We start from the raw sequence: 23,546 nt of genomic DNA, 5'->3' as shown, positions 1-23,546 counted from the left end.
AATAATAAATGCACGAAAGGTATTTTTAAATAAAATTTGGAAATCTCTTTTCTGGAGATGCTCTCAATTCTGCATGAATATTAGGTTTGGATCCATGCAAAATGAGTTATGCCAATTAATCAATTTACTCATTCCATCATACACACTTGGAAGGAAGACTTTTTTGAAATTAAAATGCACATATGTAAAACAACCTGGCAGGGCCCTGGGAGGATCAAATGTGATAATGTATGAGAAAGTGCTTTGTAAACTGTGAAGCCCTGTACAAATGCTAGTTGTGCTCATTACTAACATGTTTACAGCTCGGTTGGCCCTGAAATGTTGGCTTAACCTGAAAGAGAAAAGTGGGCAACTTTCCAGGACTCCAGGGCTAGGCCAAGAAGTCCCCAGAGGAAGAGGCCTGGGCTGGGCGGTGCACCAGCCACGTGCCCCTCCCCCACCCCATCTGTCACAACTAAAGTTGAGTCCAGTCAACTAAACTATGGTGGGCTCAGGACAGGTGTGCTGAGGACAGCTCCGTGGGCTTTTAACGCCCACAAGGGCATCTGCTGCCCTTGGGCATCCAGGCCAGGGGCTTCAAGCACAGTGACCCCTGAAAGCCGCAGGTCTTGGGGAAGAGTAAGCAGGCCAGGTGGGGACTGAGGGAAACTGAAGTGCCCGACCAGCCTGGGGGTGGAGGTGTAGGGGAAGGGGACAGCCTCCATCCCAGTCCATAAACCGTTGGCATTCTGCAAACCCACTGTTGCCAGATCTAGCTTTTTTTCATGAAAAGCCAAAACTCCAGATTTTTATATGAGATGTCTTGATGTTTAAGTATTAGCAACTAATTTTTTTTAATGTTTAAAACACTACATGAGCCAAATAAAACTTAAGTGTAGGCTGCATCCAATCGGTAGTCTCCAGGGCACGGCCTGGGCAAGGAGACCTTCAGCCACCATGCCCAGCCCATGCCTTTAGGGACCTGCTAGGCCCCACATCTCCAACCCTCAGGCGAGCCCACAAGAAGCTGCCCCTTGAGCCCGGGACTCACCCTCTTCTGCGGGGGCTCCTCGGCCATCCTTGGGGGTGCAGCAGCCATTCTCCACGGCTCTGGAGGCTTCAGGTGGGGTCTCGGCTGCACCCTCTCCCTCTGCTGGGGCCCCGCCCTTCTGACCCCCAGCAGGGCTTCCCTCCTCTGGCTGAGGCTCACTCCGCTTCTCCAAGTCCCCATTGGGTAACAGCTCTGCGGGGCCCGAGTCCTGGGCCATGGATGGGGACTTGGAGGTCACCGCAGGGTCCTTCGGCGTGTCACTGCTTTCCACCTGGAAAGATGAAGAAAGAAACATGGGAGAGGGTCCACCCGCGGCCTCGGCCTCTTTTGGGTCACTGACTCCTCTGAAATTCTGATGGAAGTTACGAACTATGTCTGGAAAATTGTGTTCACATAAACATTCATGCAATTTTGCGTGACGTCCATACACTCACGATTTCACTCTCAGTTTCGAGGGGCTCATGGGCCTGACTCCCTGAAGTCAAGGGGTCTAAGGACTCCAGCTTAGGAAATGGGAGAAGAATCCAGCCAGGTTTGCCAGCCTGGTTCCACTGCCCAGCTGAACCCGCAGCACACTCACTGCGGTGACATTGGGCTTCTCAGCCTTCTGCAGCCCCTGTGAAAAACAAATGCTCCTCACGATACCCTCACTTCTAATCAGAAGATCCTAGTAATCCCTGGGCTGATCTGACTTCTGTTTCAGAGCCCTCCTAGCTTTCCTCTTGGTCTCTCAAGGTCCAGACACAAATAGTGACTAGCCGTGGGAGTGTGAGGGTCAAAAGAGGTCCCCTTTGCCTCAGCTCTGGCCCCTACGGGTTCTCCCAGGCGCTCAGACCCCAGGAAAGCCAAGGCGGCGGCAAGTAATTTGCAGTCTGTGCAGTATGCCTTCCCTCGCACATGGTCCCAGGTTCCCCCTCCAAAAGGAAACGTATTGCTTTGTCCCCTAAGAGCTGAATTTGCTCCAAGAATCACATCAAGAGCAATCATAACTGTCCCTCACAAATATCACTGCGTGGTGGGCAAAGTTCCTTCTCACCCATTACGCCTTTAAGGGCCACTCAGGCTCCCTGGGAGGCTCTCAGAACATATCGTGATTTGCTCTAGGGTGCACACTTTGTGAGGACAGAGCGAGTGCCGGAGACCCTGGAGACCACTTTGTCCTTGGCTACCTGGGGGCAAGCAGGGCTGGACATCTCAGAAGGAAAGGAAGTGTCCACTTGGGGCAGAGGAGGCAAGCGTCCCCTGTGCTCGGCACTCTGCTACACCCACAGGCACCGGGCTGCCCTCAGCAACCCTGACCCCTGGCTCCACCTACAGAATCCTGCCCCAGGAAGGGCCGGGCAGTATCAGCTCAGCAAACACTCTGTTGGCCTGCGACCTAGCTAAGGCGCGACCCAAGAGGGCACCTCCCCACCTGTAGGGATGACTAGGCTAGACCAGTGGAGGTGTTTTCCTTCTTCTTACATCTTTTTTTTCCTACTTATAAAAGTCAGACACATATATTAAAAAAATTCAAACTACACAAACATGAGTGTGTCAAACGGTTTAAGCTCCTATTTCAACTCCCTACGGTTTGGCAAGTATCTTTTCTAGACTTTTTTTCTATGCCCCTAGCATCACGTGTAAGTTCCATGTTTATACATATGTATTCACACATACATCCAGATCCAGAAACTTTTTTTCTAAAAGCATATCGTCTACTCATACCTTTCTGCCACTTGCTTCTTCACCTAATAAGCAGAGCGGCCATCTCTCCATCCCTATGCATATGAATCTGTCTGATTCTGTCACAGCTGCTCAACACTCTATCGAGTGGATGCTCCAGAATTATTCACACAGTCCCCTAATGGTGGCCCTTTGGGCTGATTTGCTTTTTGCTGCAGTGAACCCTTGCGCTTGGAGCTCTGTGGATTTTCTGTAGACCGGAGTCCCAGAGGTGGACTGACTGGAGTAGAGGGCTTGTGCATCTGAGAAGTAGAAACGGCCAAATTCCCTCCAAAGAGTTGTACCCCTCGAGTGCACCCTGACCACCTGAGAGAGCACTGGTTTCCCCAGGCCTTCCCCACACAGCCCAGCAATCTCCCAGACTGCTTCTGCTCCAAGGATCTCTGACATCAACTCTGAGTCCGTTGCTGTCTGGTGAGCCCCCCGCCCTCCACCGCTCCAGAGGTAGCAACTAGAGACGAGGGCCTTGCGGGGGCGGGGAAATCCAAAAATAAAAACCAGAACAAAACCAGACTCTTCCCTGGACGAGGCTGCGGGTACACGGAGCGGCATGAGGACTAGCAGAGAGAACTCCAGGACCCTTGCCAAGCTGTTCGCCTGGCTGCATGGGGGTGGCCTGGGGCGGGCCTTCTTCCCGGAAGAGAACCTCTCATGGAAAGCTGCAAATGTCTGTCGTCCCCGTCCCCACAGCTGGGGGTGGGGGGAGGCTGCAGCAAGAAGAAGAGGAGGCCTCCAGCGGAATCAAGAATTCCTCCACTAGGCTCGGGCACTGAGGGTCCAAGCCAGCAGAGCCAGGAGGTCAAACAGGAATGCAAGTGGGGCAAGAAGGCCCTGTCTCTCTCCTCAGCTGCCACCCCCACGTGCCAGGACCCACCCACCCACTCTGCCCAGGACTCGGACGGTCTTTCCCACCTCCCTATTCAAACCGGCAGGGCTTCCTGGCCTAGAATGTCCCTACCTGGTGTAAATCCTCGTACCCCTCAAGGCCTGGAGAGTGGGGCATGCCTGGGCCCCCACAGCCACCCGCAGGTCTGGCTGCACCAGGCATGGACAGAGCCCCAAACGTGGCACTCCCAGGGAGGTGGATGTGGTGTCCCCCTGGCCAACTCAGGCTAAGAAGTTTAGGTCAGAGCCAATCTCTTACCATGGCCGTGTCCTCCTTTCCTCCAGCCACTTGCTGCCCCACAGACAATTCAAGCTCCTGCCCCCACAAAGCTGCTCGAGACAACTCCGCTGTAATTCACTTCCTGCCTGGGGACCACACGGCCTCCTCTCACCCTGGGACTCACTTCCTGTTGACTGTCAGCTCCATAGCGTAGACAACCAGGAGTACCTGCTCTGAGACCCAGCAAACTTCAGGGTCCCAAGCCACACTAATCAAGCTCCCCTCCCAGGCCGGGCCTGGAGGACCACCGTCTGAAGCAGTGACACACCATCCTTCCAGAGGTGGGCAGATAAGCGGGAAGGGGAGTAGTACTCTGCACAGCTCCAGCCCCAAGATTAGCTCAGCGGGCCGAAATCCCCCTGAGCCTGTCAGTCCTCATCCCCCTTACTTCCCAGCCAGGCCATTCTCCATTGCCTGTCCTCTCTGGTCCTGCATGTGTCTGAGTCAACCAAAGCTCTGGGATTAGGGAGAGTTGCTGACTGCTGTCCTAGAACCCTTGATACAGCTTACCATCAAGAACCTACCCTGAGCCCAGGGTAAGTGGGCTGGTCAAATCCACTTATAAGAAACTACCAAGAGGAAAGAAGGAGGTCCACAGGCAAATGGACTGAAGTGACCCTCCAAATCTCTGGGGAGGAGCTGGGTGCTCCCTAAAAGGGGCATCTCAGGTGAGAGGAACAGCAGAATCCACACCTGGAAGCTACTGGGAGACACTGCCCCAGCCAGGCCTGCACCTTCTGCCCCACCTCTATGTCTTCCTCAAAGCTCCCTCCTCTCTTCTCCACTGTCACCATTAGCCTGTGCCTCTTGGAGGCAGGGGCTTTATCTGCTTAGATTCAGCATGGAGTAGGACACCTGGCAGGTGCTCAATATTTCTAATTGCTTCCTTCCTCTGAAAGATTAGGTTAAGAGAACATCCTGCTCACACACTTAGAGAGAGTTTCAACTTTGTTGCATGTCAGCTGTAACTGTTAAAAATTCTGTTTTTGTTTGCTTTTATTTTTACAGTTGCCTTGAAAGGAGATACAGCACACCCTGAGACACTGGTTTTGCTTATGGGGAGAAGGAGTAGCAGCAGAAGCCCCTGGCCCTTTTAAGAAGGCACCACCAGCTGCTGTAGGTGACAATTTCAACTTCCTCTGCTTCTCATCTGGGGGGATGGGAGGGGAGGGTAGAGGAGGAATGGCAGCAGTGAGCACCCTCACTTCTCTGCCCTTGCATGCAGGCAGCGGATTTGAGCGAAGCTTGATCCTATCGCCCACTGCACCTAACCACGCCCACTACGCCATGCTCTGGATCTTCGAACCCTGCTCGCCACTCCCTGGGGGCCCTCAGCATGTGTTGGCCTTTGCCTTCCTTCCAGGCAAGACACTTCCACCCTGGGACAGCTGCCTCCTCCATCTCTGCTGCTCTGCTGCCGACTACAGCTAGGGAGGTTTTGCCCCCAGAAGGCATTTGGCAATGTGTCTGAGACATTTTGAGTTGTCACGTTGGGGTGGGGCGGACTGCTGGCTTCTTGTAGGTCAGGGCCAGGGATGCTGCTAAGCAACCTACAAAATACAAGATGGTGCCCACGACGAAGAATTCTTTTATTCGGCCCATAATGTCAATGTCAAAATATGCTGTTGTTGAAAAATCTTGGGCTGAGGGTAGGACCACTGACCAGGAACTGCCTTTTTTTCTAAGGACCATTAAAAAAAATACAATTTTTTTAAATATTGAGGTAAAATACACATAACCTAAAATTTACCATTTTAACCATTTTCAAGTGTACAATTCAGTGGCATTAAGTACATTCACACTGTTGTACAACCATCACCATTATCCATCTTCAGAAATTCTCATTGTCCCAGACGAAACTCTGTACCCATTAACAGACTCCCAACCCCTCTGCCCCTAGTCCCTAGTAACCATTACTCCACTGTCGTAAAGTCCACCTGCCTATCTCTCTGTAATGGTTACTAGGGACTAGGGGCAGAGCGGGTGGGAGTCTGTTAATGGGTACAGAGTTTCATCTGGGACAATGAGAATTTCTGAAGATGGATAATGTCTGTCTCTCTCTTACACACACATCCACACGCACACACCAACCTGGAAGGGCTCTGTGCTCGGCCCTGGTCTTTGGACCCCTTAGCCTCGGCCCGTCCTCAGCTCCCAAAGCCCCAGGGCGGGCGGCAGGCTGCTGGTCTCGGCCTGGCCCTCAGTAGTGGGGGTAAAGTCCGCTCCCATGCTGCTGCGTCCCCCAGCCCGCTGCATACCTCGGCTGTTTACAGAACGCGTTCACACCCGATCTCATTATAGAACTGCTCACTGCTGTACCTGATTGTTTGTTTACTGTGTGTCTCCCTCCTAGACCATGAACTGTGCCTTATTTATCTTTTCATTTCTCTCCCTTTGTACCACTCCTTCTACAGCTCCTGAGTACTAAGCATAGGGCCCAGCATAAATATGCCTATATGATTAATAAATTTAATTATCATGATTATCCTGATGGGTAGTGTTACCCTCACTTTCCCGAGGGCAAAGGCTCCAAGGCTTGCCTCACGTCACACACCTTCTAAGTGGGAAAGCTTCCAGAATGACCCAGGTCCAGGACAGGCATTTGAAAGCCGGCTCCCACTGAGGTCAGAGTCTCCGGAAAAGCCCAACTTCAAGTCCCAGGGGTTCTGAGGAGGAAAGAGGCTTTGATGGGCCTGAGCAGGGCCAGGGAAGGCTTCCGACCGTTTCCCTGGCAGCAGTCACCACAAGGAAGAGCCAGCGGCAAAGCAAGAAGGAGGCTTCTACGATGAACCTGTCCAGGCCGAAGCCGGCCCCCTGGCCCTCTGTCCCCACAGCCTTTGCTGCAAGTCTGGAGCAGACCCCAGAAATCCCACCTCTCCCTAATACATGAGACCTCGTCTCCCAATGTAGCCAGAATTCAGAAGCTCCAAAGAGGGAAGCGATTTTTGAGAAGTCCTTTGCTATAGTTATAATATTTACACGCAAAAAATTAACACCTGGCGAGTAAGAGGTGAGGGAAACAACACAAGGGAGATGGAGCCCAGGTGTCAGTGAGCACAGGAGCCTATTCACCGGGGGCTGTGAGGCTCACCTCGGCCAAGGCATGGAGGGGAAGCCCCAGGGCCCCTGGAGGTCCCTGGAGGTAGGAGCCAGGGCTGGCTCTGGGCACCTGGCTCGTCCTCCACTCTAGCGCCAGGGCCTGCGGCTGGAAGGCTCTTCTCCCCCTGACCCCCGGCAGCTCTGTGGAGGGGCAGCAGATGCAGGGACAGCCCCTCCTTCACCCCTCCTCAGCCTCACCTCACCCTCCCTGGCCTCCCTCACATTACTGCCATGGTGCCTTTAAGGCCCTTGGCAGCGTTCAACTCCGCGCCAGCCGGGAACCTTGGCACCACGCCAGCATCAGCCTCTTGATTAGACACACAATCACACGCACAGACACACAAGGTTGTGCGCCACCACCCAGAGACACCAGCCCTCCACAGGACCAAGATGCCACAGAGTGATGTCAACAAACACACACACGGTCCCCCTGCACTCATACCCACAGCTCATTCCAGCTCCTCAGCTCCTGCAGGCCCACCCCCCACCCACGCCTGGATTTTCCCAGGTTGACTCTAGTTTCAGGAAACAGCCACACAGTCCACTTAAGCAGGGCGGCCCGGCCCCCGCCGTGTTGGCACTGGGCCCTAGCTGTCCCCTCTCCTCCGCTCCAGGCCTTCCTTCAGCCCCTTCCCCTGGCAGCCCTCTTATCTGATTGGCTGGAAATGGCCTTGAGGCAGGGAGAGCCAGAGAGGTCCACCCCATACTCACTCCCAAGAAGGGTCCCAAATGCCTCCCTACTCTGCCTTCCTGGGGTGGATGGAGCCAGGCTCCAACACTTTGGAACTGGGGGCCTAACCCCGCCAATTCCCTTCTCCCTAGTAGAGTGGCTAAAAGAGCCACCAGTGGGGTCAAGGGACGGCAGGACCAGAGGCCAAAGAGGGCCAGCTCTGGAAAGTCTGGCCCAGTCTGGTCACCCACCTCTAGGTCCTCTTTCCCTTACCACTTAGGCTGGGAGCTGTCTCCCCACATCATTCCCCAGAGATCTCTCCATTGCGTGAGCATGCATGCGTGTGTGCGTGTGTGCGTGGTGTCTGTGTGACTCAGGTTGAGAACTTCAGGGCTCAGCAAAGTCTTAGAGGTCACTCAGTCAATGCCCCTGTTGGCCATGGCAAAGGGGTGCAAGCATGAACATGCCCGGTGAATGACCAGCCCACTCAGGGTTCCGCTTCCAGCAGGGACACCTGTCCGCCTGGAAGAGGTCTGGGCCGTGCTCTCTGAAGTCATCCTCAAAGGATTTCAGGGTGAGCTGAAGGCTGCCTTGTAAAAGCCGTTCCGTATAGGAGATCCACGCATTCAAGTAAATCTCTTTTGAAGTTATTGCTATTTTCAACCTCTACCACCCATGCCTAAGGAGACGGGTTTGGTAAGAAGGGAACCCACCATGGACAATGGCGCTTTCTTTTCTGTGCTTCATTTACCTTTCTGAAGTTTCTAATGGGTATCTCCCCGCCCCCACGCCTCCTGCACCGAGTGCTCATCCTGCCCCACCCTTCGACATGATTTCATAGCTTTAATCACATCCCCTCTCACCCTTTGTCTCTCCAGACTGGAGAGTCATAATCTCTTCAGCCTGTCCTCACTTGGCAGCCTTGCTTTCCCCTTGATCAATTTAGCTGCCCTTCTCTGGAGCTTCTCCAGCTCAGCTATATCTTTCTTGAGGTAGCAGGACCAAAACACACGAAATTCTCTAGATGAGGATGATGAGAGAGAACCAGGGTCGACGCCCCGCACAGATGCATGAGCCGAGCTGGTGAGCACCTGTGGCAGCGAGAGGGGTGCAGGTGCTGCTGGGGCACTAGAGGAGCGGGGAGGCTGGGACCTGAGGAAATGAATGACTTTTGCCGAAGGTGGCCCCAAAACGTGTGACCCAGGGGGAAGGACTAGGAAGGGATGAAAATAACCAAGGATTTTTGGAAAAACTAAAGAGATTCAGGGATCTTTAGATGCTCCCTCAATAAGCCCTGCAATCTAGAGTGGCCTCTGAAGGGGCCCCCCCCCGACAAATTTGCTAACTTCCAGAAGTCTTGGTCCCTGACAATAACACTGACGCCATATCTGAGGTCTGGAAACATCTGTGTTCGCCCCTTCCTCTCCCTCCTCTACAGCGGCCAGCGGCGCAGGCCTTGCCAATTCTGTCCCACCACTGCCTCCCCGCAGCAAGCTCTGGGGGTGTTTTCTGGCATCGCCCCACCCACCCTCCTATACCCCCGCATTCTTTTGTGCTCAGCCCGTGGTGCGAACGGATGCCAGAGCCAGCTTCCCAAAATATGACACCCATTACTTCACGCCCCCCGCCCCCTCGAAAACCTTCCAAATAAACACAACAGATTTGGGAGAGGATAAAGTGTAAACCACTCGGGCGGCCTGCAAACTACCTCTCCAGCCGAGACGGAAAGTGTTCTGGAACGGAACACTCCTCCACGCAGCCTTCGGGCCTCCCCACAATGCTTTGCGCCCGGGCGCCCATTCCCGCCTCATGCCTTTGCTCAGGAAGGCCCTAGGGTAGGAAGGGCTCCCGCTTTGCCCTTGACTTCTAAGTGCTACTTCCCTTCGACGGCCCCAGTCCAGCCCCACCCCCACACGTCTTCGATCGTGAAGTCCGGCCCACGGGCCAGGCCCTTCGGTCCTGGATGCCATCAGTGGGTGTTAGTCTGACGCATCAGGTCGGGGAATGAGAAGATGAGTCTGCAGGGCGCTGTTGCACGAAAAGTCTCGAGAACCGTGTGAGAAATCTGACAGCCCTGTTTTCCTCACATTGTCCGTCAAAGGCACGAGAAGCAGGGGAGAGGGCAGCGGTGATGCAGGCTCGCAAATCGGGAAGCCCCCCGAGGGGCCGGCTGGGGGCTGGGGCCCAGGAAGGAAGATACTCTTTCAGGAAGTTCTGTGCATAAAAGCAGAGGGCACCAAGTCTCTGAGTCAGGGTTCCGGGGGTGAGCGAAGGAGCTGTTCTGACACAAAGAGGGGATTTGAGCTCCGTCTTAACTTGGAGACAAATCAAAAGGTCATATTAGGTTGGAAAATGAGCCAGTATGGCAGACTCCCAATTGCTGAGTTAAACTGTACCCAGCTGGCTTAAGCTTCGGCAGAACGGTTCCCTAACTTCCCACAGTTTATAACCCCCGTCTTCTGCTCTGAAGCAGGGCAGTTTTGCCCTCTTACATTCACTCAGGAGTTGTTTTGGAGGTTCTGCCTCAAACGTGGAGTAACACTGGCTTTGGGCGGGCCTGAGCTCAGCGCCTGCTCCCAGCCCTTTTTCCCCCCTCCTTTTCTGGGTTATTCTTAGCAAGAGGTGACCTCAGAGTGCTCCCACTGAGCAAAAATAACCCTGGAGGAAGTTGGTGGGTATAAATCTTCAATGAATAAATACATACGGCTAGTAAACAGGGCACAGAGCCCCTCACTACCTGGTGGGCAAGAGCAGAAACTGTCCTTCCTAGTATCCCAGCTGTAACCAGCACGAAGGACAAAGGCGGTTCCAGGGCTTGTCTGGGCTTGTGACCAGGCAGAAACCTGCTTTGGACACCCTCACTTCTGTAACGTCCTTGAGGGCTGGTGAACAGGAAGATGTCTCTTCCGCCCACCCCGATGCTCACACCCACAGGCAGGCTCACAGCAGAGGCCAGCCCCGCATGCCGCTGTCCCCTCCTCCCTGTCGTAGGCACTGGCCAGCCTGCAGGCCCTGAGTCCAGGTGCCAGCTCCCTTCAGAAGCCCCGCCCAGCCGTGCAGCCGGCTTCCTGTTTCCTGTTGTCAGCTCTGGCTTCGAGCATCTTGGCTCTGAGACCAGTGTCGCAGACCAAGCCACTGCCTGGTTTTAACGGGCCCACCTCTCCCTCCTCAGACCACCACAGCCTTCCCCACTTCCCCACGGGCTCCCTGGTATTTGGGTCGATTGCCCTCTTCAGTTATATTTTCTCTGTACGCCTTTCAGGCCAAGTCCACACATTTTTTCAAACAGCCCTGCATTCATATACTAACTTAATTAAGAGTTTGGATATCCGGTCTTCCAGATCGCGTGGCCAAAGTGGTGAGAAGGAATGAGCACTGTGGGCTTTGGAGTTGGGAGGTGTGGAGTCGATCATCTCTGAACCTCAATCTCTTCATCTGAATGTGAGGATGGCAATGACAGTGGCCCCCACCTATGTCACACAGGTTTGTTGTCAGCGGCCCATGAAGTCGTCGTTGTTGAAGGCTTTTGTAGGCAACAGAGTACTGCACAACTCTGAGGATGTATTTATGGTCTCTGTCTTCAGTGAGGTGGTAGACAGTACAGTGTGGCTCAGCTCAGCGACCGTCAATGCTGGTGGCGCTAAACGTCAAATCTAGTGGAAGACATAGGCCTTCACCACCTGCTTTTCCAAATGTCTGGGGTGAAAGGCCAGGTTTTTGCTTTTGTTTTTGTTAATTCTCAATCAATCAAGAAATGACGGTTTTGTAAAATACAAAATCATGCCCTTGGATGTGGCGACAGTATCAAATTGATATAAAAGTCTGTAAATACTTATTCTCAGGGTCTATACAGACAGGTAACAAACAGTTCAAAGACACGTACATCTAAGTCAGGTCTGCAGACCACTGCTGTCCAAGCACGTGGTGGGGTTGAGGGGACCGGGGGGCAATTAGAGTGTGTCTTTTATTTCTTACTGTTCATTTTGATTAATTTTACAAACAGTCTGAAAGGGAGAGCCAGTGTGGGTCATGATGGCTGAACTGGGCTTCATTTGCAAGACAGGCTTGGATGGGCTGTGGCTCTGGGGGAGGCAGAGAGGAGGGAGGGCTGTGAAACGCACTTGGTGTGTTCAGGGAGCAGCAAGAAGGTGGGGGTGTCTGTGTTTCTATGGCAAAAGAGGCGGATACTGAGCACCAGTGCAGGGGCAGGAGAGATCCCATGGTGAAGAGCCAGATCAAGTACTCCAGATCTTGTCCCATAAGAAATAGAGTCCCTGGAGATTCTCGAACAGAGATGTGCCATGAACTGTATTTGGTGTAATTATGTGAGGCCTCCTTTCTCCAGTTCACTAGATTGAAAAATGAGTCTTATTGATCCGTGTGACCTCCCCCGCCCTCGTAGGTGCCCAGTAGGTGTAAAATGTTCGTCCTGGAGGGGAGGAAGGGCTGGGGGGTGAGAAACTATTCTGGGGGCAGGTGAGGTCCGGTCTGGGTGAGGATGCAGCCAGGAGGCAGGTGCAGGAACAGGAATGACTGGAAGGCACCCAGGGACAGATAGGGTTTGGGGACAAAAGGAGGACAGATTTTCTAGCCTTGGGACCGGGGCGATGATGACAATAGTGGGTGCATCTCGTGCGACCTTTGCACAAATAAAGAACTCAGCCCGAGGCCAGGTTTTCCTCCCTCGTTTCCCAGCACTCCCCACTCTGTTCCACCTGTTGGGAACTGAGCCAAGCTCCCTCCCCTTTCCAGGCTTAGTTAATGACACACTCAGCTGCTTTAAAGCTCCCTGGCCAATCGTTCCCAGGGCCACAGCTGTACCAGGTCCCCAAGAAGCCAGGGCAAGCACCTGCTCCACAAGTGAACCAGATGGCCTGTGGGCCAGGGAACCATGGGCTGATCTCTAGCTGCAGCGTGAATTTCCTCCTCTGTCCCCCCGCCCCCAGCCTGCTGCCCATGAAGGGCAGTGCTGGCTGTTTTCTCTGGTGTCAGTCTTTCTCTGTTCTCCCAAGGTGCAAGGGGTCCCTTTCACAACAGCTGCCTTGGCCCCCTACCTCCCCAGTCAGCACTCTCTCTCTCATCCTGGGGCCTCTCTTGAGGTGTTACCTAGAACAGATCCAGACTGTGACCTGCACATAGCCTGGAAGGCTGCTGAGAAGCTGATGCCAGGCTCCCACCAGAAAGGCTTTGCGGACATTGGCCCCACTGGTCCCTGCAGGGAAGCAGGTGTATTATACTGCTGCCCTGCACATTTGGACTGTCTTGGTGTTTGCAAAGCACTGCTGGAGGTGGTCAGGGCGGGTATTACTGGTGGCCACATTTTACCAATATACAGAAGTTCAGAGAGGTTCAGTAACTTGCTCAATATCACACAGGGAAGCAGTAAATACAGTGCTGTTTCTTCTGTCAAACTGAAGTCGCCGTGGCCTCTTGAAGAGAACTTTGGCCAGGCAAAGGCAGGACTGACCTTTGCTGAGCCCTAGCTCTTTGGGCTTGAAACCATTTAATTCTCGCAGGGGCTTAGGAGGAATGCATCCTTATCATCTCTGTTTTTTTAGAAGGGGAATCCTTGGTTCAAGGTTACACAGGTGGTGGAGCCAGAATTTAAACGCAGGTCTGTTGGATTCAAAAGACAGAGCTTTTTCTTCCACATGGGGCCCTGTTCCAGGCTGGGGGCATATGACCCACTGACCCTTTACCTCCGCAGCCATGCCCCTCTTCGCTCCCATTTGTCCATCTCCCGACACATTTGTACACACCGGCCCCTGATTTCCTTGCACCCTCTTCCTCTGGGGCTTCACCCCTCCTCTCAGTAACGTGCCCTCCTCCTGGTTCCAGGGACTCACGAAGAGGAGTCAAAGGGTTGCCGGCCCTTTATTTGCTATAGGTGGGGGCTTTTGTCCCCAGCATCTGGATCAGGGAAGGTGGAGTTTGCTGGGAAGATCATGGGCACACATGCAGATGCAGAATTACCAGTGGGCTCTGACTCCGCCTGGCTCCCCCACGCACTCCAGCCTGCACTGTGCCCCACCTTCCCAGTGGAAGAGAATCCAAGGGTACAACCTGGAGTCAGCTGAAAGCTGGACATTCCTTTGAAGTCACCTGTTTTATCTTTCAACTTCATGGAATTTTTCATTCCAGACCATAAAATATCCGTATTTGCTTTAATATTAAAATGTTTAAAATTACTTACCAGTTAAAAGACTTAACTTCTGCTCCCCCTTCCCCTCCAAATCTTCAAGCAGAACTGGCAGTGGTACACTGAAGTACCAGGCAGGTTCCCAAACCCTCGGGCTCTGAGAAGCGCCCCTCAGGTCCAGCTGGGCAGCCCTCCCTGCCTCTGCCGCCATTCACTCTGACTCTCCCCCAAGGGAGAAAATCCTGCCCTGCTGAGAACATTTCCTTGAAGGGCCAAATCTGGAGCTCCCGGCTCCCCCTTACCTTCATGCTTCGAGTTCCCCATTCTCAGCTGGAATAGGCTAAAAGAAAGGAACCAGCTGTCTTTGGTACTGGTAAATAATGGCTGCTCTGCCTCTGAGTTTAAGCCGTAAGGTAGGCAGGCTCCAGGCCTTGCTCTCCAGAGCACTCCTCATTTTGGGCAGCCCCAGAGCTCCCCCCGGACTCAGAGGCAATGGCACCAGGAAGCCTGGGGCTTGTGGGCCGGCCCTGTGGCCTACGCTTCTACAGGACTTACGCGGCCCAGCTCTCCTGCTCTCTTACCAAGGGACTCATCGGCCCGCATCTCTTCCCTAATCATTTTGATCAGACTCCCAGACCTCAGTTCCCTTCCTCCAGGTTCTCCAGGTGGGGCTGAGGCCCAGGGTGGGTGTGTGGATGGGGAGGGAGGGGCCTGTGCAGGCAGGCGAGGGAGAAGCAAGTTCTGCCCTGTCAGAGCCACCGAGGGAATCTGTCAGGATCTCTTGCTGCCCTTTCAGAGGAAGCCGGGAGTCAGGGGCCTGGTTCAAGTTCCAGCTCTGCCACAACCCACAGCGTAAGTCCCCTGGTCTCTAGGGGTCTCCAGCTGGATGTGGAAAAGAGAAGTCATGAGGGCGGCTGTGGGGTTCAAATGGGGAAGGTAGGTGAGCTCTGCAGCTGGAGGCCCACGCCCCACGCCAGTCTCGGCAGCGTTCCTAGGGCCCTGCAGGGCATGTGCGTGTGTGCTGGGGGGGGTGCCAGAACACTCACCAGGGGGTGCTTGCGCTTCCTCCCAGGCCGCCCCACCTTCCGTGCAGTTGTGCTGGGCTCTTGCCGCTCCTCCTTGCCACGTGCCTCCTCCTGCTCCTCTCCCTCCTGCGGGCACAGACACAGCCTGTGAAGTCAGGGCTGGATCCAACAGGCCTCCTCCCCGACCCACCCCCCACAACAGCCACACTCCCAGGGCTGTGCCGTGGCGGTCCCCCCGGCAGGGATGAACTTCACCCCCTTCCTGCCTGGCAAAGCTCGAGCCACCTTTAGACCCCCCCTTTAAATATACCCTCAGAGCGGGTACTTCCGGCGTGGCAGACCCCGCTGCCTCAGCGAAGGCAGCTCTCCCTCCCAGTGGCCACAGTTCTGAACTACAGAATCATGACACACACTGACAAAAGAATTGGTTTCTGGATATGAATTTATTTATATGAAAAAAAATCTTACACAGTACAAAAAATTAAATTAGCTATCTATTTAATGAATCACCTTTATTGAAAAGAATAACATCACGAGAAAAGGAATACTGAATTTAGCGATACGTATTGGAAATACACGTAATACCCAGAATTAGGACCATGTAGGCAATGGAAGATTTTTACAGCCGCTGTAAATATATACCTGCCCAGGAGTGTCTGCCACGCGGCACCGGCATTACACACGCCTGTCACCACACAGGAGCACCTCAGGGACGATGTCTTGGTTTGTCATGATTCCCCTCATTCACCGAGTTCTGGACCAGAAGTTTCGTTTTGTTACCCGCGCCTCACCCAGCACCTGCTAGGACTGGGCCATGCTAGTCTGGGGCACAGAGACATAAACCTAGAAAGTCCTCCTGCCTCACTGCTCCAGCCTGGCCACAAACCACCCACAAGTCACTTCTGACTCAGCCGGCTCCGGCATGACTCATCATGAGCAGAAACTATGTTGGGGAAGGACAGAGAAAGGGACCCTGACTCAACAGAGGGACCATAGGCTGCTCTTCATGCCCTTCGTGATGTCACGAGCCAAAGATGGCTTCGCGGCCTTTCTGGGGAGGGTGCCAACCCAGGGCGATGCTGGCGCCCTGGAAAAGAAAGCACAAGTTCCCTGAGGATTTGATCGAGATGGCCCCCAACATCCCTCTCAACTTTCATTTTCTGTGATTTCAAAATGGCTTGTGGTTTGCCACATTTATTTCCAAGTGATGGTGGGACATGCAGATAGAAACCTGCTGCGACCAACAGTAGACATTGGACCATTCATCCATTCGAGGCACGTCTGTGGGACAGACCCTCCCAGGAGGGAGATCTAGGGGTTCCAGGAGTCCTCCAAATAGACATAAGTAGAGGATGAACAGAGGCTCCAGGCCTTAACACCAGGTAGAGGCTACAGTCAAGTTGGAGGGAGGGCAGAGCGCATCAAGATGGGGTGTGTTTAGAGGAGCAGAAAGAGGACACTGGGATATTGTGGGTGCAAAGGAAGAGACAGGTGCCAATCCACGAGGTCAAAGTCATCAGATGTAAAAAAGCCACGGACAGAGCGATTTGGCTAGAGGTGGTGGTGACAGACCTCAGAGAGAGCACTGTCTGTAAGCTGTGCAGAATGACATGGCAATGAGGACCAAGAGGCTGGAGACGGGATGAAGGAACAATTTAAGGAGCCCATGCTCCAAGGTAGGCCAGGCCTGCTGGTTCTAAGCTGTCTTCTGAGACTCCACGGACACCTCTGTTTAAGAAAAGATTGCTTGGATCTCAAAGAGAGGAAATATTACCAGTGTAGCTTAATGTTTGTAAAGGTTTCAACTGGATCCACACAACTATAGTGAATTTCAGGTTGAGGTGATGCTTTTGGTCTGTTCCCAATACTGCTAAATAGGCACAGCCTTGATCCTTCTGACCAAGTAACTTTGCATTTACAAAACAGAGTCAATGTGAAATCACAGAAGGCACAGGACTACAGGCAACCAAAGTGCACATGAGCCCCGCTTGTCCATTTGCCAGTTATAGGACCATCCTCTGAACCTGTTTCCTCATGCATAAAATGGGTGTCCATTCCACTCGCTTCTCAGGTTTTTAAGAGGACAGATGAACAAATGGTTTGTCCCGTCTATTTTGTCCGCTGCTGGATCCCCAGAGCCCAGAGCAGGCCTAGCACTTAGTGAGTATTCCACATGCCCCTAGATGAGAGGGCTTACATATTCCCCAGCAGCCGGAAGCCTGCCCAGTCCCTGTATTTGCCTGGAGAGCACTAGGCCAGACTGAGCGGAGCCTCTGGCTATTCCTAGTGGCCCAGCCCATGAGATGAATGCACAAGGCGGCAGACCAGAGGGGGTGCCAAAGGGATCAGGACCAGCCTGGGCAGCCATGGGTCTAGAAAGACTCCTGCTGCCCAGAAGTCCTGGGCTCTGAACCATTTCTTTAACAAACTGTACTTCTTACAGAGGGCTCATTTGATTTCCTCACTTTTATTCTGAACTGATCAGAGATGTGGAAGCCAATCGGAGCCCCTGATCAGCAAAAAGGAACCACGGTTACCACTCAGAAATGGCCCCCCAAAAAGGCACTTGACATTTCACGACCAGCAAGCTCCAGCTTCTGTCAGAATGTGGAAAAAGCCTTTGGAGACCCCTGATAGGCAATTCCTGTGCCATCTGCAGACTTGCTGCCATCCCTCACCTTATGCCATGCGTGCTCAGTACGTCTCTTCCCCTGTTGAACTCAATTCAGTGTGACACACCCCAGGAGGAAGGAGTGGAAAATGCTGATGCCACACCACGTGTCTGGGTCCTGACATGTCAAGAGTGTGGAGATCGCCAGGGCGGGCTGCCGTGTGCTGAGCCTGTGCCTCGCGGGGCAAGGCGCTTTACGCCCGGTCCCGCATTCAGGCCTCAGGCACCCCTGAGATGTGCTTAAGGAAACTGAGTCTCCACAAGAATCTGGGTCAGAACTCGTACCCAGGCCCAAGCGACTCCATGCCCTTTCCATCAGGCCCTGAAGCACAGCTTTGTGAAAAGCACATTCTTTTTTGGCCAACATATCATTCTTCTGCGATGTAGTCACGAGTCACAGGGCAAAGAGGAAGGTGATACCTTCTGCTCCGGGCCTGACTGCGTTCACACGACTAGTTAGGAGGGGATAACACACCGAGAAGGATGAGCAGGTGTCTTGGGGCCACGTCCCTCAAGGAGACATAGCAAGGAGTTCATTCTCGCATCTGTCGTGGGGCCCGTTCCATGCAATGTCTTTGCTGCTGGGTTGAGCAGAGGAATTTAAAATATGCTTATCAAATCTGCAAGTAGCACTGAATTAGGAAGCATCGCTAATACTCTGAAAGGGAAGAATCTGATCCACAGTGACTTGGAGCAGCTGGAAAACAGTAACAAATTTAGCAGGAACAGATATGGGCCCAGATTGGTTTTCTCATCCATCAAGGAAGGGGCCTAATTAGTCAACCCTTCCAGTGGGAGGTGGCAAGAGGCAGAACTTCTAGTTAGGTGGGCTCCGGGAGGGAGGAGGTAGGCTTGACTTTTGGCCCCGCTCTTTGCTCATGAGTAACTTCAAGCCATTTAATCTCTCTTCGTCTTGCTTTCTCAGCTATGAAACGGGGATAATATCTACCCCACAGCAATGTTACAACAATTAAATGAAGTAATATAGGGAAGGTTGACACGTGATAGTCACTCAAGAATTACTAACTTCCTCTGCTCCCACAGCACTTCCTAACCAGAACTGTTCACAAAAGTGCATCACTCCCTCCTCCTCCGATCTCCCTCCTGCTCCCAAGCAAATCCCAGCTCACTGCCCAGCATATGTAGCTATCACTCACTGCTATAGACACACCCCAGCATCTGGCTGCTACTGCTGCAGTGAGACACTCAGGAACACTGGGGCTCCCTGATCTTTCCAAAATGCAAAGCTGATTATGTCACTCCACAGAGCTTAAGCCCTTGCTGAGGGGCTCCCAGGAGCCTGCAGGATCAAGCCGAGCTCCTTCGGCGAGCTCCTTGGGCCGTGTGAAGGAAGGCCCCCGGGACCGGCCAGCAGCCTTGGACCCCGCCAGCAGCCTTGGACCCCTCTCCTCCTGCTTTCCTCACACCTGTGTGCAAATGGCCCGCGCCAGGAACAAAATCGGGCTGCTTCCCTCCCCGGGACCTTGGCATAGGCTCTTCCTTTTGTCCCGACCACCTTCCCCTCAGGTTCAGCTAACTCTTCCTTTTCCAATCTCGTTTCTTGGATTTCCTTCCCCTAGACCCCCTCCTCCCATTCTCCTCCTAGACTGAGTTCATAGATCTTTTTTCTATAGCGCCCACTACCCAGCACTGCAACTGCTGGCTATTGTCCTGGCCAGGCGATCAGCTCCTTGCGGGAAGGCACTGTTTCTTATTCACCTTAGCACTCCCAGAGCCTGGACCGGTGCACCTGGCCCAGGGTAGGCACTCGGAAATACTTGATGAATGACTGCCACATAGTAGGTGCTCAATAAATGAGTCCACACGCACAGAGAGGCACACATATGAACCCACAAACCTGCTCAAATACGATCATGCATGAGGCTCCAGTGCCACTCTGATTATTATAACTCCAAATCAGGAAACAGGAGGACTAAAATGTACTTTCTAGGCTTAAACATAATCATGTCACTTTACATTTATGTAACTCTTTACAGCCTTCAAAGCACCTTCACATTTGGTGGCCTCTTAGATTAGGTAGCTACCATTAGCCTCTCTCAACTTCTGGGGCTATGATTTGACCTACATTTTAACACAGCTCACTGGATGGATTATTTTAAGCCACATACAACTCCTCGTTCTGATGAGCTGGGCTATGACGATAATAATCTCTCACATTTGTACAGCACATGGTAATTAACAAAGCATTTTCACGTACGTTATTTCATTTTTATTCTTACACTTTACAGAAAGCAGAGCCGGTATTATTTTTTTCCATTACACTGGCGGGAAATCTGAAGCTCAGAGAGGTTATCTAACCTGCAAAGATCAAAGAGCCAGGAAAGGAGGCCTTTAGAACCAAAATTTAAATCTTTTGATTCCCAGCCCATGGGTCTTTCCACTGCAACGTGCCACTATACCCTGCGATGCCGTGTGCTACTGTCTTGCGTGCGTGAGTGTGCACGCACACACAGTGAAACCATGAGCAAGCAGCCAACCCAAGGTTAAGGTACACATGGGCATTCACATGCACACATCTACACATGGCTGTCTTGGGACCTCATGCCTTGGGATAGTACCCCTCTCCCGAAAAGTGATGCATCCAACAAGGCCCCCCCCCCACCGCCCCCCAGAGACAGCCTTGTCCCTTCAGAACATGCACTGGATGCTACTGACCAGCATCCATTGAGCAAATGTCTCAAGCTGGTGTTTGAGTTGAGAGGATGAACTTGCTGATCTAGCCAGCCACTCGCCAGGGCCCCCTGGGACGAGAAGCACGTACAGCCTTTGCCAGCTGGCTGGCTGGCCTCCCAGGGCCTGTCTGTGGTCGTGGAACTCAGTGAAACAAATCGGACTCCCTGGCAGGCAGAGCCCCACTCTGGGCCGCCTGAGTACCAGGTCTGCAGAGCTATAGCCACAGGACCCCGCGCAGCGCCCTGCGCCCCCACGCACACTCATTCACACGTGCTCAGCCTGTTCAGGTCGGGCCTGTAGACAGATGAGCAGCAGGGTGTGATGCTGGAGGATGGGCAGAGGCTGAGGGTGCGAATGGCCATTATTACACACAGTGGCACTCACACTTCCGCGTAGCCCTCCAAAGCCCCCTTTTTCTGATCTCAGTCACCTCCCAAAGCTCATCAGCCCTTTGTTTCAATTATTCAACAATAGTCAACAAATATTCATTGAATGCCTAGTAGTTTTCCCATTATAATTATTGATGAGAGCCTCCCACACCTCCCAAAAGGCCATATCCTGTTGGCTCCTCCCAGTTCCCCACAGCTCTCAGGTTCCTGCACACAGCAGTTGCTCCATAAATGCTAAATGGATGAAAATGCGCATGCCTGTGGATTTTTCCAGGCCCTCCTCCACACCCTGTGCGTCATACTGGGGCCTCATGGCCTTCCAGAATGAGACTCCACTAAGCACGCAGCCGGCACACTGCAGCCCTGCCGTGCTCACTTCTGTGGTCACAGGGCCACCTCAAGGCTGGGCCCCTGGGTGTGCTCAAAGACATTTATTGAGCACCGATTGTGTACTGGATATTAAGGTAAGCAAACAGGGAACTCAGTTTAGAGGGAAAGACAATATGTGAACAAATAAGTACCCAACACTGTGCTCAGGGTCAGAGTGCAATGTGCCCACTCTCTGCCAGCAGCCACCTCCTCAGACACCCGGCCCACTCACATTTACTCTCTCAGCAGCCCACCCAGGCTCTGCACAGCCTGCCACCTCCTCCCCACCCCCAAGGCACCCTTGCTTTACGGAGGGAAAGAATCCAGATAAAACTACTTCTCGGCCATGTGACCTCTGCCAAGTTTCTTGACCTCTCTAACCCTTAATTCCTCATCTGTAAAATGGGATAATGACAGTCAGAGCCTCCAGAGTTATTGTGAGGATTAAGTGAGTTAATTGCTAGGCAAAGGGAACTCCTTTCTAGGCCTTCCACACTGTGTAAATGTTAAGTGGGATGAATATAAGCAATATCCCTAATTGCCCTGTGGCTCTCTGCAGAGGCAGCTGCAGGGCATGACCAGGCCCTGTGCCCAGTCCAGGTGCCAGAAAGGAAGGGCATCACCCCATTTCCCAATCATCCTGGGACACCCGCTGCAGCTCAGTTCCCTGCCTGCCCTCTTCCCCTCTGCAGAGCTGAGCTCAGCCTTCCCCGCCTCTGCCCCATGGGACCCGCTTCTTGGCAAGGATGGGCTCCATCCCCAGCTGGCTCGCTTAGGGCATGAGGGACCCGAGGGAGTTTGGGCCCCGCCATGGCCCCTCACCCAGGCCTCTGAAGGTAGCCACAGCCCTGGCCATTAGGAGTTAGGTCTCTCTGCCATTTGCCTCAGTTTTGCTTCTGTTCAATGGGTGAAGGAAGAAAGGACTTCAGGTCTGACTGTGCCCACAGACCCAAAGAGAAATAACCTTCCTTCCACATGCCACGTTCTCAGCGGACTTTAAACCCACTCCATTCACGCTCCCATCTGCATTTCGGCACTCTTCTCCCACGCCCTGGCGATCCTTAGGCTGCAGTGGCTCTACACCACAAAGGGACAGGCAGGCAGGCAGATACAGACAACTAGTTAGCTACCCAAAATAAATTATAAGACTAACTTAATACATGTCAGGCCCTATGTTAAGCACTCACACACACAATCTCATATAAACCTCTCATTTCTCTGCTCGGAGGTCACATAGCTGTGTCACACAGCAGAGACCAGGTTCAAACAAGGTCTGTCTCCAGAGTCCAACTGATCCCCATTCAAGACCGTATCGACTGCAAGGTTATCTACACTTGACATGTAATGATATCTAACTTAGAGAATTTTAGAGAACCTGAAGCCTAAAATGTAGGTCCTCGTTAGCTCAGGGGTGGGCGCTGTTGACATCACATGTCTGCTCTAAATGCCCAAGCATCTAATTGACTCCCCTGAGCTAAAATGGATGTGCCATTATTATTAGCTGTGTTCCTGAAGAGGTAAGGGTAAAGCTACCTTCTCTGTAACTGTTTAAATGTACTAAGGGGGATGCTATTTAAACGACCCCTATAGTGACTATTATAAAGCAAAGAGCTTGCCCAAAGTAACGATGTGTGGGCATCAGGGTGCCAGAAAGGCAGAGCATGCCCAAGACAGGCAACAGAACTGTGGGCCAGCAAGAACCACTGAGAGAGGAGCAAGGGGCGACCTTACCCAAGGATGCCCTTGAGCTTGCATACCAAAGCACAGGAAGTGACCAGTGCCCAAAGGAAAATTAGAACTCACCAGGTCTCTGGGTTGGACTCAGGTGAGAAGACTCTGGCCACAGTGCTAGCCCTACATGTGCAAACACACGCACACAAGCACACACACGCACAGGCACACTTGCTATGCTCCCCCAGCACAGATGTGCTCCCTGCCTGCAGTTTCCACCACCAGCAGGCAAGCTATCCGGGAAGGACCTCCCTCAGAGTAGGCTTGGCTTACCCACAGTTATATCTTCCTATCCTCTACTCTTTACTCTTTACTAGGTCCTCCAGCAATGTTAATTCAGTTCATCGAACAGACTTGTGGAGCCCTACTATGTGCTAGGTACCGGAAAGTTACCGAAGTCTGAAGAAAGAGAGGGAGGGAGGAAGGAAGAGAAAGAAAGAGAAGCAATGTGTGCAGGGAGAGAGAGGGAGGGAGGGAGGGAGTGAAGAAGGGAGGGAGGGAGAGGGAAGAACAGTAAGAAGCAGTGTGTCCGCAGCAGGGTCTTCATTGAAGAGTATGGATCTGATGTGAGCATGCGTGTGCATGTGAGCCCACAATCATGCATGCTAGCCTGTGTGTGTGAGCTCTGGCTGGAGATGACGTGCCCCAATGTCCGTCCCAGGGCAAGAGCACTGTTACACAGAGAAAAGCATCCTCTGACCATCCCAACTTTCAGTCTAAGCAAACATACTTGAATCTGTAGCAGAAGAAATGTGGGCGGGACTATGGAGCATCATAGCTGGGAGGCACCATTCACTCTATCCCCTTTCACATCAGAAGCAGCCTGAAGGGCACAGAAG

At 52.9% G+C, this 23,546-nt stretch overlaps 1 protein-coding gene across 6 annotated transcripts in view; it reads right to left on the bottom strand.

Annotated features, from left to right (window-relative positions):
• DNMT3A (DNA methyltransferase 3 alpha) overlaps nucleotides 1-23,546 on the bottom strand; it is a 112,727-nt gene that overhangs the window by 46,254 nt on the left and 42,927 nt on the right. For 5 of the 6 annotated variants that reach the window (XM_039887660.1, XM_039887661.1, XM_039887656.1 and 2 more), the window contains exons 3-4: nucleotides 14,875-14,979; nucleotides 1,031-1,301 (exon numbers count right to left, since the gene is read on the bottom strand). In XM_039887660.1, coding sequence (XP_039743594.1) covers nucleotides 1,031-1,301; nucleotides 14,875-14,979 — 376 coding nt within the window. Of the gene's footprint in view, nucleotides 1-1,030; nucleotides 1,302-3,899; nucleotides 4,341-14,874; nucleotides 14,980-23,546 lie in introns of those variants that run through there. The other variant, XM_039887662.1, reaches the window with a different exon arrangement.

Source organism: Pteropus medius, unplaced genomic scaffold, assembly GCF_902729225.1.
Source record: "Pteropus medius unplaced genomic scaffold, Ma_sr-lr_union100, whole genome shotgun sequence".
NCBI classification, from domain to species: Eukaryota; Metazoa; Chordata; class Mammalia; order Chiroptera; family Pteropodidae; genus Pteropus; species Pteropus medius.
Note: the sequence above shows the minus strand (reverse complement) of the source record. Positions and strands in the feature narration are given on the sequence as shown.